This window comes from Ostrinia furnacalis, unplaced genomic scaffold (genome assembly GCF_004193835.3).
Source record: "Ostrinia furnacalis isolate ACB-3 unplaced genomic scaffold, ASM419383v2 OfSCF7147, whole genome shotgun sequence".
Taxonomy (NCBI): domain Eukaryota; kingdom Metazoa; phylum Arthropoda; class Insecta; order Lepidoptera; family Crambidae; genus Ostrinia; species Ostrinia furnacalis.
Genome location: NW_021137386.1, coordinates 109459 through 126062, shown reverse-complemented (window position 1 = coordinate 126062; position 16604 = coordinate 109459). Strand labels below are relative to the sequence as shown.

The 16604-nt window shown below is 37.5% G+C and overlaps 1 protein-coding gene across 1 annotated transcript in view; it reads left to right on the top strand.

The window, feature by feature from the left end:
* The window catches only part of LOC114363469 (dedicator of cytokinesis protein 1-like), a 66409-nt gene extending 50444 nt beyond the window's left edge, over positions 1–15965 (top strand). The window contains exons 14-25 of the mRNA XM_028319193.1: positions 1700–1835; positions 2935–3078; positions 3499–3600; positions 4851–5015; positions 6495–6644; positions 9116–9228; positions 9683–9804; positions 10190–10243; positions 10357–10441; positions 10984–11148; positions 13556–13664; positions 15531–15965. Of these exons, the coding sequence (XP_028174994.1) occupies positions 1700–1835; positions 2935–3078; positions 3499–3600; positions 4851–5015; positions 6495–6644; positions 9116–9228; positions 9683–9804; positions 10190–10243; positions 10357–10441; positions 10984–11148; positions 13556–13664; positions 15531–15778 (1593 nt within the window). The 3' untranslated portion in view covers positions 15779–15965. The remainder of the gene's footprint in view (positions 1–1699; positions 1836–2934; positions 3079–3498; positions 3601–4850; positions 5016–6494; positions 6645–9115; positions 9229–9682; positions 9805–10189; positions 10244–10356; positions 10442–10983; positions 11149–13555; positions 13665–15530) is intronic.
* The last annotated feature ends 639 nt before the right edge of the window (positions 15966–16604 follow it).

The window sequence follows — 16604 nt, the reverse complement described above, 5'->3', positions numbered from 1 at the left end:
CTGAGCATCTGACGCAGCCTCATGTAAGTACAGCAGACTATTCATTGTTAAAGTCTCGTCGCTGAGCACGTATAATTTCGTCCAATGACCCCAAGCTACCCATCCTTATCGCTCGCGCGTAATTATGTTGCTGTCGCGCTCGCACACTCACTGCCGGCGCCCGTCGCACAGTCGTGACAGCAATATAATTACGCGCGAGCGATAGGGATGGGTAGCTTGGGGTTATTGGACAAAATTCTACGTGCTCGCAGACCGGGCTTTGGGCTTTAGTTGTCGGGAATAAAGTTACTTTACTGGTAGTAAAGAAAGACCCCGACAACTCGACCCCTACAACTTAATCCAGACAACTCGACTACTGACGACTCCACTCCGTCATTCGACTCCTGATGACTGGCCCAAAACTCAGCTTTAGTGTGAATGAAGAGGAGGCCTTAGGCTACCATCCGGGATACTTCCGAGTGGTGTACTACGGCCGCGGCTTCCCCGAGCATTTGACGCAGCCGCACGTGAGTATAATAGACAACTTTACTCTTGAAAACTCGACCTCGGTGACTTGACTCCAATAACTCGACTCCTGATGACTCAAGCCAAAAACTCAGCGTCAGAGTTGTCTACTACGGACGCGGCTTCCCTGAACACCTGACGCAGCCGCACGTGAGTATAATCACAGAATAATAATAAGTACTACGTACAGAAGTTTTACTTCACGAAGGTATTAAAAAAAATGAATGCTCAATGTCATTAACAATATGGTGTAATTTAGCTTGTCTCAAGAGTCAAGCACCATTTTGTTTTGGCTGACTTCGGTAAAATGATGTGACGTGAGGTGCCAAACTGCAGAAAATGGCGGAGGAAATACATGATTTAGCATGAATTATCATGAATAATATTGTATAATTATTTATTATTTATTTATTTATTTTAATTACACAGGTTTATACCTTATTACGTAATTAAATAGTTAATAATAGACAACTTTACTCCCAACAACTCAATCTCGGCAACTTGACTACGACAATACGACTCTGATAACTTGACTCCTGAAGACTCGACCCCAGCCACTCGATTCCTGATGACTTGGACCCAAAACTCTAATTCTGACAATACTCACTATCTGATCCTAAAGGGAGTGATATCGTAGCTCAAATGCAACCACTCTTTGTAACAAAACAAAAATAAGCACTTCCCTTTATTTACTCGATTCATATTCTTTATTCATCATTTCAGCCACAGGACGTCCACTGCTGAACATAGGCCTCCCCAATGATTTTGATATTGACCGGTTAGTAGCGACCTGCATCCAACTCATTTATGGGGTCGTCTCTGTTCACCATGTAGGTGCTAAGAGCATGACATAATTTATTTTATGAAAAAGTTATACGTGCTCAGGGCGAGCAGTAGTAGTAGGGTTGGGACGTGACATTTGTTACCAACCCCTACTCTTCCCGCGGGTAAGAGGCGACTTGGGGACTACACATCAAACAGAGAACGGGCAGCAGCGCTCTCTGAAAAACATCAATCTAAAAGATTGATCTCTACGCCTAGATCCCTGCCAAGCGTGGGAATTATGGCAAAACCCTCCACTATAGTGGAAGAGGTTCATAGTCCAGCAGTGGACTGTAAAGGGTTGTTGATGATGGGACGTGTTCTTTCAAGGCTAACTTTAATGATTTTTTGATCAGTTTAATATCATTCCCAGGGCTTCGTATACCGAGGCAACGAGTACGAGCAACTGGCGGAGTTCAAGGAGCGCTGTTTGGACGAGTGGCCTGATGCAGACGTGCTGATGAAGCTTGACCCGCCGGGCGATGACGTCGTGCACTCGGACGGACAGTGTATCCTTTGAAAGAGAGAAAGAAAAAAATAATTATTACTTTGGATTGCTACCACGTACCATCGTCAACAGTGTTAAGTATCCATTGCCTGTCATGTCGTCTCGTTCTATCGCAAAGAATCATCATTTGATGAAAGCGAGAGCAAAAACGGAAATGGATAGTTAACAGTGTGGGCGTGTGTACCTTAATTTTGAGTTTCCGATATTTCGGCACTGTTGCAAGCGCCATGGTCACGGAGTAACTGAAGAAACTTGCGGGTAATAATAATTTTGTTAGTGACCATGAAAGTTTAAATGTTTCATTGGTGTTTCACAAAGTCTGCAGCGAGGACTAGTATCGCATATGTCACAACCTCGTAGCAGAAACCTAAAAAATATCCGAAGTTTCAAATGTTTCCACCCCTCTTGCAACAAATTAGATGTTAGTAATAGTGACTATGATAGATAGACCCGAAACTACGTAAACTGCGTAACATATTAGCACAAAAAAGCAATACTAAAGCATGTTCTATTAAACTTTAGTCCATGGAAGAGTGTTATTTTAGAGAAATAAAATCGATTGATAAGAACGTCTGCTGGGCTGCATACAGGGTGTTAGGTAAATGGATATATGAGCCGACACTAGCCCATGTTAACATGGGCATATAAATGGTATGGTAAAGTCAAAAATTAGATATCATCAATTTATTTTTTTTAATTTTTATACAAAATAAATTTTATTAAATCCGGTTTGTATGAAAAATAAAATAATTAAAATGAAGATATCAATTTTCTGACTTCACCATACCATTTATATGACCATGTTAACATGGGCTAGTGTCGGCTCATATACCCATTTACCTAACAGCCTGTATAATGGATACTGAAAAACTACATCGTATTTAGTCCCAGTTTATTCATGTCAAATAAATTGATTGTGTCAGTTTTCATTCGTAATCATCAGGGAAAAACAAACCAAAGTTTGCATTTAATTAAAATAATAAGTAAGATATTATCTTACTTTTTCTGCTTATCAGAAAATAACTATACATTATTATGGCATTACATTAACTTCCACTAACATTGTAATCAACAATCTCCTTAACCATAGCCTCCTATAGACCTCCAAATCAACGCAGTGGAGCCGGTGACGAGCGACAAGCTGAAGCGTCTGTCCGGCAAGCCAGTGGCCGACCAGATACTTATGTATTATAAACATAATAATGTGGATAAGTTCGTGTTCTCCAGACCTTTCCATAGGCCGGGTGAGTAAATAAATTTAATGATTTTTTTTATTCACGATAGCAAAAATATGTACACAGTAAATAAACAGAACTTAATACATAAATATTTTAGCACAGTAGGTACCTGCCAGTAGAATGGCATGCTCCTGTCCTCTAAATTAGGATAGATTCTGTATCTTAGAGAACAGTGATACCTCTAGAGACTGTAATTACGTAAATTTTAATAAATGTGATTTTTAATTTATACTTGCTGCTCACTGTGTAATCAAACCAAATCAAAAAGCAGTAATACTTTAGTTACACAGGACTGCTGGGCATAAGATTCCCCCAAGAATGTTACAATGATATAAATACTATCTCTGTCTCAAGAGATTGGAGGAAACCCTGTTATGGAACCCCTGTTATTCTGCCATATCCAAAATATTATTTTTCCTTTTACAGAAGAGTCACTGAATGGATCGTCTGACGACTTGTCTAGTCAAAACGAGTTCGCAACGAGATGGCTAGAAAGAACTGAACTCGAAATTAGTGATAAGTTACCTGGTAAGTTATAGACCTGTTTCATCATTAGAATTTTATTTAGTCACTAGCTTTCCGCCCGCGGCTTCGCGCGCGTGGACTACATTATCTACATATTTTACGGAACCCTATTTTTTCCAAAATAAAATTTAGCCTAATGTTACTCGTGGATAATGTAGCTTTTGAATGGTGAAAGAATTTTTAAAAACGGTCCAGTAGTTTTTGAGCCTATTCCTTACAACCAAACAAACAAACAAAGTTTTCCTCTTTATAATATTAGTGTAGTTAAATAATTTAAAAAAGTCTAAAATTCAGTAATCTTTTCTTTTTCACGACTAAAATACTTTAAATTTCTAGTAGCTGTGGAAGAATTTTTGGATTCTGTATTATTTTTAGTGTGACTACCGAAATTGATTGTTTTCCGCACGTTGAACACTGTTTTAAAAGACAAATGTAACTGAGTTTCTTCCGTCTATATGTTGTCCCGAAGTGGTGGTAGGGCAATCTTTTCGGACTTGTATAATGAAATTGGAATTAAATATTTGATTTGAGATTTCCATTCTAAACGTCACTTTAAAATGTTAATCCATTTCGGTACGTATACCTAAATTCTTTAGAAATTTCCTCAAATGTAAACAAACACTTGTGCACACAATAACACCATAATCACTTACGTGTTCATAATATCATACACATTATTTCACAAGCCCATGAAACCAACTTTATTCTCACGATTATACAAGTTTGGAATCAATCTTTAAACAAATTATTTTAGCAAAATATGTGGACGTTGAAGATTTGTGAGACTTGTCAAATTGACTTGAAGTTTAAAATTATGTGTTATCTCCATGTTGTCTCTGACACATCAGTGTTGTAACCTGTAAGTCATAGACAATAATCGGTAAATTTAATCGATTTTATTTCAATTATTCAATCATTTTTATTACTGATTGCATTTAAATAGATTTAAATAGGGTCTTAATCAACAATGTATTTTTTCTTCATTGAATTTACTACTAATTGTTTAATGCACTGCTTTATAAAGCATTATAAATTCTTTCTATAGGTACGTAAGTACTACAATAATTTCAATCCGCGATTAACGAGAGGTTTTGTCGCCTCACTAGCGCACAGATTGTAAATGTTTTAATGTCAGTTGGCCATATTTGTTTACATATAGGGAAATTTCTAAAGAATCTGACTTTAAATCGATGTCAACGTCACATGTAGATCTCCATTTGCCGTTGATAACGTTACACCTTACAACTTTCCAGGCATTCTCCGCTGGTTCCCCGTGGTAAAGCAGCGTACATACTGGGTGTCTCCAGTTGAAGCGGCGGTGGAAGCGCTGCGGGAATCCAACCGCGCGCTTAAAGCGCTGATCCTAAGCGCCCGCGCACCGGATGCGCCGCTGCAGCCGCTCACTATGCGGCTGAATGGTGAGTGTGGCTCTTGCAATAATGTGGATTTTACTTTCTGAGAGGGCGTTGTTTTTTAAATAATAATAACTGATATTTGGCGTGCACGCATTAGTTGCGCCACTGCAGTCTGCCTCTGGTAATTATGAGCCCAAAGTCCTACTACGAGTAGCTTCTATCAAGTCAAGTGTCAAGTGAAGCATTTTTCATCATCTATCTATAGATTAAAAATTTGTGAAAATGGTACCATGCTGGCGCTCAATATACTCTTTATCGTTTGTAATGCTGAATATTGGTTTTACACTTACATATTTAGAAAGGATTTTCATGCTTACGAACTTTTACTGTTGAATTGAAAGTGGTACAGTCCTATCAACTTAAGCTGAGAATTGCATTTGTGTGAGTGATCGCCAAAAGTACCGTTAGTAAAACACATACAAATAAAATTAATGTTTTATTAAAAGGAAGTCTATAAAACACTTGCTACCAATTGGGCCGATGTAACGACACTTGACACATCCTTTTAAATAAATAAATAAATAAATAATAACAGGTCCTCGCTCAGCATATGCCAAGGCACGAAGTACCTCGACGCTGATATTCTGCGAGCACCGTTTACAGAGAGGGCGTTCAGCCAGCCTTACAAAATACAACAAAAAGACAAACTTTATAAAATTACAAAATAAAAACAGACTAAAAACTTTTCGTTCACACCTTTAAAGTACGTATTCAATTTGCATAAAATTTCTTTCACTTGGCTGCTTAATGGATTTCGTACAGGAAATTCACTTACAGTAGAAGCCATTTCACTAATATTTGGAACACAATTACATAAAATTACACGTATCTGCTACCAGTACCGGGGGTGAAGTNTTTATAGAAAGGGCGTACAGCCAGCCTTACAAAATACAACAAAAAGACAAACTTTATAAAATTACAAAATAAAAACAGACTAAAAACTTTTCGTTCACATCTTTAAAATACGTATTCAATTTGCATAAAATTTCTTTCACTTGGCTGCTTAATGGATTTCGTACAGGAAATTCACTTACAGTAGGAGCCATTTCACTAATATTTGGAACACAATTACATAAAATTACACGTATCTGCTACCAGTACCGGGGGTGAAGTGAAGTATGAAGCGACAAGGAAGCGGTGCGTGGCGGACGCGCCGCGCTTCAGGCCGCTTGCTATAATAAACCATGCGCGGGACGCGCCGCGCTTCAAGCCGATTGCCACTCTAAACTATCGGTGTGCACTCACACAAATATGCAATTCTCAGCTTAAGTTGAGAGGACTGTAGTGACGAAGAAAAACAATATCGTGGTCCATAACACCCTACTGGGTAGTGGGGTCCTATTGCACTAAGCATTGCGATTGCAATAGCCTCAAATATAACTTATCTACCTACCATTATCTCGGTGCAACATTATTATAGACTGGTAATAAGTGTATTTGTAATAAAATGTCTTTCTTTTAACACTTATCTTTTCCACGCAGGCATACTCGACCCGGCCGTGCAAGGCGGCATAGTGAACTACGAGCGCGCGTTCTTAACGCCTTCGTATGAAGCGAGGCATCCTGAGCATGCTGAACTGCTGACCCAGCTCAAAGACCTCATCGCTGACCAGATACCGCTGCTGAAGTTTGGTAAGAGTACAAGAGGAATATTAACTACGTACTATCAGGCCTGTTCATCTCCGCGAGTTTACATCGAAAACAAAACACGCACGATGGCCCACCTACAGGATACTATTCGACAAGGCCTCACATACGAGCGAACATTGACTCACCCACGCGTATTCTTGTGTATGATGGAAGAAAATAAAGAAAATGGTGTACTAAATACTGTGCAGTATTTAACTGCCTAAATAATAATAAAAACACAGAATGTACTATTTTAAGTTACCTCAAGACACTGAGAGGTAAATAAGTAGTTAATATTATTCATGATAATTCATGCTAAATCATGTATTTCCTCCGCCATTTTCCGCAGTTTGGCACCTCACGTCACATCATTTTACCGAAGTCAGCCCTATAGCTTCGGCGCAGTGCCGATCACTGACGTTTGCCAACAAAATGGTGCTTGACTCTTGAGACAGGCTAAATTACACCATATTGTTAATGACATTGAGCATACATTTTTTTAAATACCTTCGCGAAATAAAACTTCTGTACGTAATACTTATTATTATTCTGTGGTACTATCGGCAACAGTGTTAACTACCCATTGCCGGTCATGTCGTCTCGTTCTATCGCAAAGAATCACCATTTGATGAGAGCGAGAGCAAAAACGGAAGTGGATAGTTAACAGTGGGGTCGTGTGTACCTTAGTAAAATCAGTTCGTTTTAAAACTATCAAAACGAGACTGCCCTAGATTTAATATGGCAATACAAGCAAGTGACGTCACTATTTTGTCAACTCAAACTACTTTTTTCAGTTATATTGCAACCAAAAATCTTAATTTACTGGTAATTTAAAATTAATTAAGTTTATAAGACCGGAATGAAGTGTGTTTTCAACCAACCTTCAAAAAAGGAGGAGGTTCTCAATTCGACCCGTTTGTTTTTTTTTTCTATTCTATTCTATAAAATTGGGGATGAACTTTTTTATACGCAATATCTCCGCCGATTCACTGGTCAACAGTGGTTTTGGTGCCTAGGAACTGTATATATTTTTTGATTAAGGACCTTATACTGGTTGCTTTAGTAGCAAATTTGTTGATTTCCTACGTGTGGTTTTCTAGATTTTGACGTGTATAGAAAAATACAAAATTTCACCAAAATCAGCGTTTATAATATTTTGAAGTGCTTAAAAACTTTCTTTTCCACGACTTTTGTGAATGAGGTGTAATGGAACTATCACGTTACATCCTCCAGCAGTAATCAGCCATCATATAGCTATCCCATCTGCCTTGGTACCTCTCTTCCAATGGTTTTTAGGTCTTGATAGCATCGCTCGCCCTGTTCTTAGCTATAGCATGCTATAGTGACCCAAGATTCTCTGGGAATTGGTCAAGATGACTGTGGAGGTAGTGCCCTTTGATGAAAGTTATTACATCCTGAGTTTTTAGGGCATGTCTCACAATTTCATAGTAGTTAGAAAAAAATTTTAGTAACTTCAACGAAATAAGTCCACGTAAATCGTTCCAAACGTCCATCAAACTTAAGAAATCAGTATCTTTTATTAATATTCTTATTTGTGGGCCATCAAAAATTTACTGCTTTAACCTTTTTTTATGCTCAAACCAGGATTTTTTTTGTTTTTTTCCTCACTTTTTCCACTCTGAACTTCATGTTATGGCTTCTTTGACCATTGAAACATTGCCTCAGTGTTCACAGCAGATTATACAAACAATTTCGGGTATCCACGGCTTGAATACAACCACAATTTCCGACTTAAAGTAAGAAAAATAAGCACTTTTTATTAAAATTTTGTCTAAATTTTTGAAATTCTTAACTGTGTACACATCACAAATGTAATAAATTACATTTGGATCGTTGAGGCAACTTCTTGGCAATGCAGACATGATATTAAAATAAATTTCGTTATAAAAATATACCGATAACATTACAAACTGTGCAACCAAAGTACCGATTAAAGCTAAAATTTAAAACTGAGGGTAGATCAAAAACTACACGTAGGAAAAAAAAAAGAAAAATATTTTTATTATTACTAATACACACCTAATAATAAACTATCAACAGAATCTCGGCACCATTTTAATTTTGATTTTTTGTTGACCAGTGTTATGAACCAATTTGAACGATTATTTTTTTGTTGAATAGGTATTATCAAAAGGGTGGTTTCATGCGAATTTGAAGAAAATATTTCACCCCCAAGGGTAGAACTTTTTTTTTTTCTTTTTTTAAATTTTTAGTTTTTTTTGTGTTCACCCATTAGAAGTCGGTTTTTTTTTTTTTAAGTTAATTATTAAGTTGTGATTTCTAATTATTGGTGAATGGTGTCAAATAGTATATTATCAAACTATTGAATGATTTCATAGCAACTAAAAATCTAAAACACTGATTTACATGCCTAAAATAATGGAAAGTTTTGCCTTATTTATCTTCCAATAGTATAAACTACCCAACTCAATAAAGCACCTTGACCCCAACAGGCCTGGAAGTGCACGGCGCGCGAGTGCCGGCGAGCATGGAAGCCTTACACTCGCACATGTCGTCACAGTTCAAGAGAGTCCAACAACACGTGCACCAGCGGTATGGACGGAAGGTATGTTCTTCATTGTTCTGTCTGGCTTTTGTCTTCATAGGGCTCTTTTAAATTAGACGTCTTGAGTTGCTAATTCCGCAAACGATTTTCTGTTCGCTCCTGGGTACGGACGACTAATGTCTACTCAAAACTTCGCAGTAAAGAGGCGCTGTGGTCAATTTTGTTTCTTGTATATAATTTTAATTTGATTTGGCTTCCTAGGCCATTTGCGAGGCATTTATACACGTCTCAGTTTTTTAAAATAGGCATATATTTTTTATGTATAAATAATGTTATTTACAGACTTAAAAATTGAGAATGTTTTGGTCATAATTTCTTATTCCAAAAAGATGCGGCTGTTCTTCGTAATATAGTTTTTGAAACAGCTTTTCTTAACTGGTGCAATTTTAAGGAACTGAAAATAATGGCTTAAAACTTCGTTGATTTCTAAAAACTTATTTATTCATCAACGCAGATGGCGGACTTCGAACCCGAGACCCCGGAGGTTCAGCTGAGAACGATGAGGGACAGTCTACCCTCGGATGCTGGCAACACCACCAATAACCGCATCTCTGACATCTCCACGGGGACTAACGAGTAAGTATGACAAATAGTTCTTATACTCATTAGAAGATAGGTTTTTTTTGCAAAATAGAAGAACCTTTTACGTGTAAATAAGGTGCTAAAACGATCTACTTGACCTACCGTTGTCTATCACAGCAACCTTAAGTTTCCTCAAATGATTTCAAAACTTATTATAAGAACATAAACTACTCTTACATACAATCATAGGTGGAATTGTGTAAAGCAATCATAATCATTTGATAGTTCATAACGTACGATTATTCTGTCAAAAGTTATGAACTGTCAAATTATTACGATTGCTTTACACAATTCCACCTCAGTTTTTGCTAAATGATATTTTGTTTATTAGAGATCTTTTCATTTCTGCATTAATTATATTAACATTTCTCTCTTTCAGATCGTCGAGGTCGAAATTTTTCAGCTTTAATAGTGCAATAAATCCACTAGCAAGGTAAATATTGTTTATTTGAAATTATTATCTTTTCTCAACGATAACCAACTGTTTTACTCTGCATAAAAATAAGTGGACGTAACATTTACTGACGTAAAATATTCTTTTTACAGTAGGAACAGCAGCGGCGGAGGTTACCTGAACTTCGGCACGCTACAGAGCACACCAAAGAGAAGGGATAAGCGGAAAGGGAGGAAGGTCAGTGGCGCTTGTTATTGTGTACTGTCGATCGCACATCAGAATATACATTCTTGTTGCAACAACGCATCTATCACAATACATAGGATAGGACATCAGAGAATGTTATAAATGGTGACACGAGTACAATAAAGCATCGTGACTATCGCAAGTTTTTATAAAATTACATTAATAAGTCATATTTTCACATGTACCTATGTAAAGGCAATGCTATTCGACTTTTTTTCTCAGTTCAGTACTATCCCACTTTGTTAAATTGCATTTTGATCTCAATAAATATGTAAATAAGTCACATTTCTACATGTACAGCAAAAGTCGGTGATCAAAATTAGAAATTCAATACTGAACAATGAACTGTGTTCAGCGTTGAAGTGATTCTAAAATGAGTGATTGTAAAATGTACCTAAGATTAGCTGACGATGAATATTACTGATTGAATTTCGGATTCAATATTCATGTGCGAAATTCACCCACTTTTGCTGTTAATTGTACCTATATAAATACACTTACGCACCGGCACTCACGCACTTAACCGCATGCAGAGCGAAGTCGGCGCAAGCGGCAGCCAGTGGTACACGTCATCAACGCCCAACGGAACCCCTTCAGCCGTCAACAACAACGTCACAACAACAACAACAAACAACAACAACCAGGAACAAACAACCTCCGCGTCGCCTCTGCGTGAGCTCAGGCAGGAGGTACGTACTGTAAGTAGAACGTAGATCAGTTTTTGGTGGTGTGACTAACATTTGTTTTGGAGGTATGTAAATACTATCATCGTACAGACCCCTTGGGTAATAGACAGTTTGACACCATACCCCAATAATTCAAAACCACAACTTTTTTATAAAGACCCTTAATTCTGGTCTTAAAAACTTAATTAATTTTAAATTACCTGTAAATTACGAATTTTGTTCGCATTGTAATTGAAAAAAGTAGTTTAATTGAGTTGAAAAAATAGTGACGTCACTTGCTTGTAGTGCCATACTAAATCTATGGGAGAGTTTCGTTTTGACAGTTTTAAAAAGTACGTCAATTGATTGGTGGTGTCAACATGTCTATTTTGACTGCCAGGGTAACTTTTTTCACTGTTCCAAGTTTAACTGAAACTCGGGTAACTTTTAATTTATGTAAATTTACTAGTAAAAGTGACTAAAATAGTAAGACACGGGTCTTAATGCGACGTTTATTAATGAGTTACATTATGTACTCACGGCTTGACGTTTCGGCTGCGATGCTACTGAGTAGGTACATAATGTAACTCATTAATAAACGTCGCGTTAAGATCCGTGTCTTACTATTTTAATTGATATGGATCGCGAAAGTTTAAAATCTTATGATAAAAGTAACCCCAGGTGACTGTAGCCTTTTGTTTTGTAGTTCTTCGAACAGTTTTTTTTTCTGATTACCTAATTCCCTTGTGAGTCTATGGTAGATTAACTTTGATGGGACTAACATTATCTTCAATAAATGTGTTGTATCTTTTTCCTGAACTAACTTATACTTCACTGCTTGGATTTTATTGGCGTTTAATTAAATTAATGTTATACAGTTATACCTCACGAAGAAAATTCTACCCTGAAGCGATGACAAAGTAATTAATCATTTGTTAGATAGACAATCCTATTTTTAAAGATATTTCATTATATTCCTTGCATTGAAGTGCATGTTTATCCCTAATAAAAAGTATGTGTATGTATGGTTTGGTGTGTGTGATGTGTGTCTTAAAACAAAAATCAAACGCAAAGGGATTATACATAGGTACTTTTTGTACATTGATCCCGTACCATAATGATTTGAATCACGTCCAATTCCACTGCATGGGATAATGATTAATTATTTTTTACAATTAATTCCTATGATGCATTATGAAACGAGCACGTTAAAGTGACGTCACCACACACGTTTCATGACACGAGCACGTGTTGTGACGTCACAGCACCCGCACGTTGTTAACGCATGTCTCACGCAGGGCGGCACGCTCGCACGTCGCCGGACGCGGAAGCGGTAGCGGGCGCGGGTATGGACACATTTCATAGCGGCTGGCTTACTGCGCTCAACGATTTCATAAATCTGTTCTATCTGTCTCTATCGCTCTAGATGATGAGAGAGAGAGATGCATGAAAATTAATATACAGACCGGCTTTTTTGAATAGGCATTAATAATCCCAAATATCAAATTAAGTATAATATCATTTATATCAAGAATATGGTTACAAATTATCACATGAGAAGTGTTGGGAACCGATAGGTGGATATTGTCTGTTTTTGTACTTTTATTTACTCTTTTTGATACCTTTTGTTTTTAGTTTTGAAGTGTATGTTTTTGATAGCCGTCTGGGCATTTAACGCAGAAATACATCTTTATTTTGAATCGAAGATATTTTCTTATTTCCGCACGCCCGAGCGGCTGTCCGCTACAAGGAGTAAAAGTCGCATGCGACATGCAAATATGACATAGAAAGCATTGCTACCTTAAATTTTAGATAAGGATCAAATTCGGGTTGATCTGACATTGAAAAATAAGAAAAAATGTGTTAATCAAACAAAAAATATTTGATGACGTTATCAATAAAATGGTCGACCGAGTGCTTCCAGGGTGTCACTGTCAGCTACCTCCATACTAAATTTTATCATAAAAATTTCAGCCGTTCTTGAGTTATAAAAGGTGTAACTAACTTGACTTTCTTTTATGTATGATATGTAAAGGTTTATCTCTCGCTTTTTCGCATTCCATCCATGAGTGAAAGAGAAGGATAGAGCAGATATATCGTTGGAATCGTTTTGCTGATCGAGCTATCGCTGCTTCGCGCTCAAAGAATGAAAACGCTTGGTCAAATCAATTTTTATGCGCGCCGAAATATTTATGAAAGTCTTTATTTTAGAATTTGGCTACGATGCTTCATAAATCTATTACTAGCTTAGTAATGGAATTTTTATCCTCATTTTATTATGTAAAAAATACTCAGAGAGCCTGAAATGCGCGTTTTGACTCGAAACATATCTTTGCCGCTCCGCTACCGCTTATATCTTATACTAAACAAAAATCGCAGAAGTCAACAATCCGTCTTAACTATTGAGTTACAAACGTCTTGAACATTATAAACTTTACAGCTGGTCACTGAGAGGCCTCTCCGAGCGGACGTGGAGCGAGAGAGACGGCTGTCGCAGCGCACCAGTCTGCTGACCTCTTCCGCGCCGCCATCCAATAGGGATTCCATGGGTGAGTATTAGGGTTTTCGATACCGGTTGCAAAGTTTCATAGTTACTAAAGCCTGGTCCGTGAGCACGTAGAATCCCGTCCAATGACCCCAAGCTATCCATCCTTATCGCTCGCGCGTAATTATATTGCTGTCGCGACTGTGCGACGGGCGCAGTGTTGCCAACTCGGATTTTGAAAAAGTCGTAGGACAGATTAGAAAATTACGTAGAAATGGTACAATTTCCATATAGAAAATACGTAGATCTACGTACTTTTTTTTCTGAGTGAAATGAAGAGAGTAGGGTTAGGTAAAAGTAATAAAACGACAATTTATATTACCCTAAAATTAGTAAAGCACAATTTTATTGTGTATCATTTTCAGAAATGTTTTCAGGCAAATTAAATTTATACATACATATATTACGTATTTGTTAAAATCCAAAATGTGTTCCAGCGAAGGCTCGCGGTTCTTTTTAAGCCATAATTGAATTCAATTAAATTGAGCAGGAAGTTGAAAATATCAAAATACAACAACACCTTCGAATTCTTAGCACAATCATAGTTCGAAATATTTTTATAGTGAAGATTCACTTTGATCGTCTGACGGTTTACTTACACACACAGTCAAGTCAGGTCAAATTTCATATCAGATTAATGCCCGTTTTCACCATCAATGCCTAATTCTTGAGTGAGCCCTATGACAACGAAATTCATATTATGTGTTACCATAGGGGTCACTTAAAAATTAGGGATTGATGGTGAAAACAGGCATAAGGCTCTTCAGTGACATTTACAGGGGGGCGCTGTACAGCATTTTTTCTATGGGGAAATGTCAAAATAACATTAGTTCAGACTTTTGCCACATGCCAAATAACCGTGATTGGCTAATAACCCATGTGAAATTTCGCGAAAGTAAAGGAAACGATGCCCATTCAGCCTATTTTGCAAATTTGATAGAAAATACGTAGATTCTGGGACTAAAGTTCGTAGGTTTGCAAGGAAGGCTTAAAATACGTAGATCTACGTAAAAATACGTAGAGTTGGCAACCCTGGACGGGCGACCGCAGTGAGTGTGCGAGCGCGACAGCAACATAATTACGTGCGAGCGACAAGGATGGGCAGCTTGGGGTCATTGGACGGGATTCTACGTGCTCACGGACCAGGCTTTACCCGTTCGCAATAAGTTTGCCAGTCCGTGGAATGCCCGTCCCCTCCCCCAACCGCGATTAAACGCAATAGTGTTAGTGATTAAACGCAATTAATGTGTCTTATTTTACGCAAATACACAATTTTTATCAATAATAATAAGTAAAAAAATGTTTTAAATATAGTTTGTCATAGTTAAAGACGCTTTCCTTCGAGTTACGTCATATCGCCAGCGGCAAACTTAAAGCGAATGGATAGTATGTGCAGTTAAATTGCAAAGATCATGAGAATTTGTGTCAGCTATGCGAGCTGGGCTAAATTAAGTTAGCTCTTGATGTACAACCTGCATAATAGTAGAGTACATACATTTGATAGCCGCCTTGCCTGGTAATACGCATAATGTTATGCCAGTGGTTGCAGGATTTACCTCCGCATAAGTTGTATTCTTCTGGATATTTTCTGTGTATGTTAGGAAAATATTTAAGATCCAGTGGACTGGCATAATTCTGGGCAAGCTCACTCTATCATAGATCGCATCTGCATAAAATATTATTTTTGTATGTTGGCTCTCACAAGCTCTGCCTATATCGAGTCTATATGGCGCCGTGTAAAATCCAAAGTCGACATCTGCTTAAATAACAGAGTGTGCACACTCTGATAAACGGTAAAAAGAAGAATACACAGTGCTTTATAATTTGACGGTCTTTTATAACAGTTTATAATCAAACGGCAATCTTACAGGCACAACAGATTCAAATCAAGACGACGAGGAGCCTCCGCCACTCCCCGAGAAACTCTCCCATCGCAGCATGGAATTAGACGAAACAAACAACAACACAGCTGTTCTACCTCCGAGAAACAACTACGACACAGTATGGACCCCTCGGGGGTCCTTTCTATACAATTCCCTGGCTATGAGACGAAATACTGGTTCTGATAAACCCCCCACGCCCCCGCCTAAGAAGAAAAATGCACAGAATAACACGTAGGCAATGTAAGTTTAAAATGTTTCCATTTATTTATTTTATTTGACCCCTTGGGGGCCATTTGTGAACTTGATAGATACAAGGCGAAGTATAGGCGCCAAATTATTGTCTATTGGAGAAAGCATAAATTCGAAAGGGAATTAAAAAATGTGTCACTTGTATACAAATCCAAACTTAAATCATAAAAAAATATATATTACTACAAATATTTAATCCCATCGATTTTGTGCGTGTAGTCAATACAAGTGTGGTAATTTGGTTATAACCATACAGATATAGAGAGATGCCAACTCACACACACAAAGTAATCAAAATATGTGCTCATTATCCACTGCGGTATCAGTACTCAACGTTCCAGTAATATTTAGTACTACGCAAGCAATGTAAACTGTTAACATTATGACGTCGCTGCTGTCATCATTGCTGTCGCGAGCAATGTGTTCTGTTTTTGGGCATATAATTGCTGCGACACCGGCCACGCCCCCTTGTCACATCTCCCTTTAGTTTCTGTGATCTGTGGCCATTACAGTATGGTGTGTACAGAAAAATATCCTAAAAGAGTGATGAAAAGCAATGACGTGAGCAAAAAAGAGTATTATAAAACATAATATGTTTTTATGTGCACACCCAAATGCTGTAAATGGTAGAACATAGACTTATCGGACGTATCATTATTTTACAAATACTAGGAAATCACATTATAAATAATGAGCGGTGCTGCTTACCTCTAATGACAAAACAATTCAATTACATTCTTCTGAAGGTCTGTAATAAATTGATTCATCACAAAATGTTTATTACAGGAACTCAATTATTTTATTGTTGATCT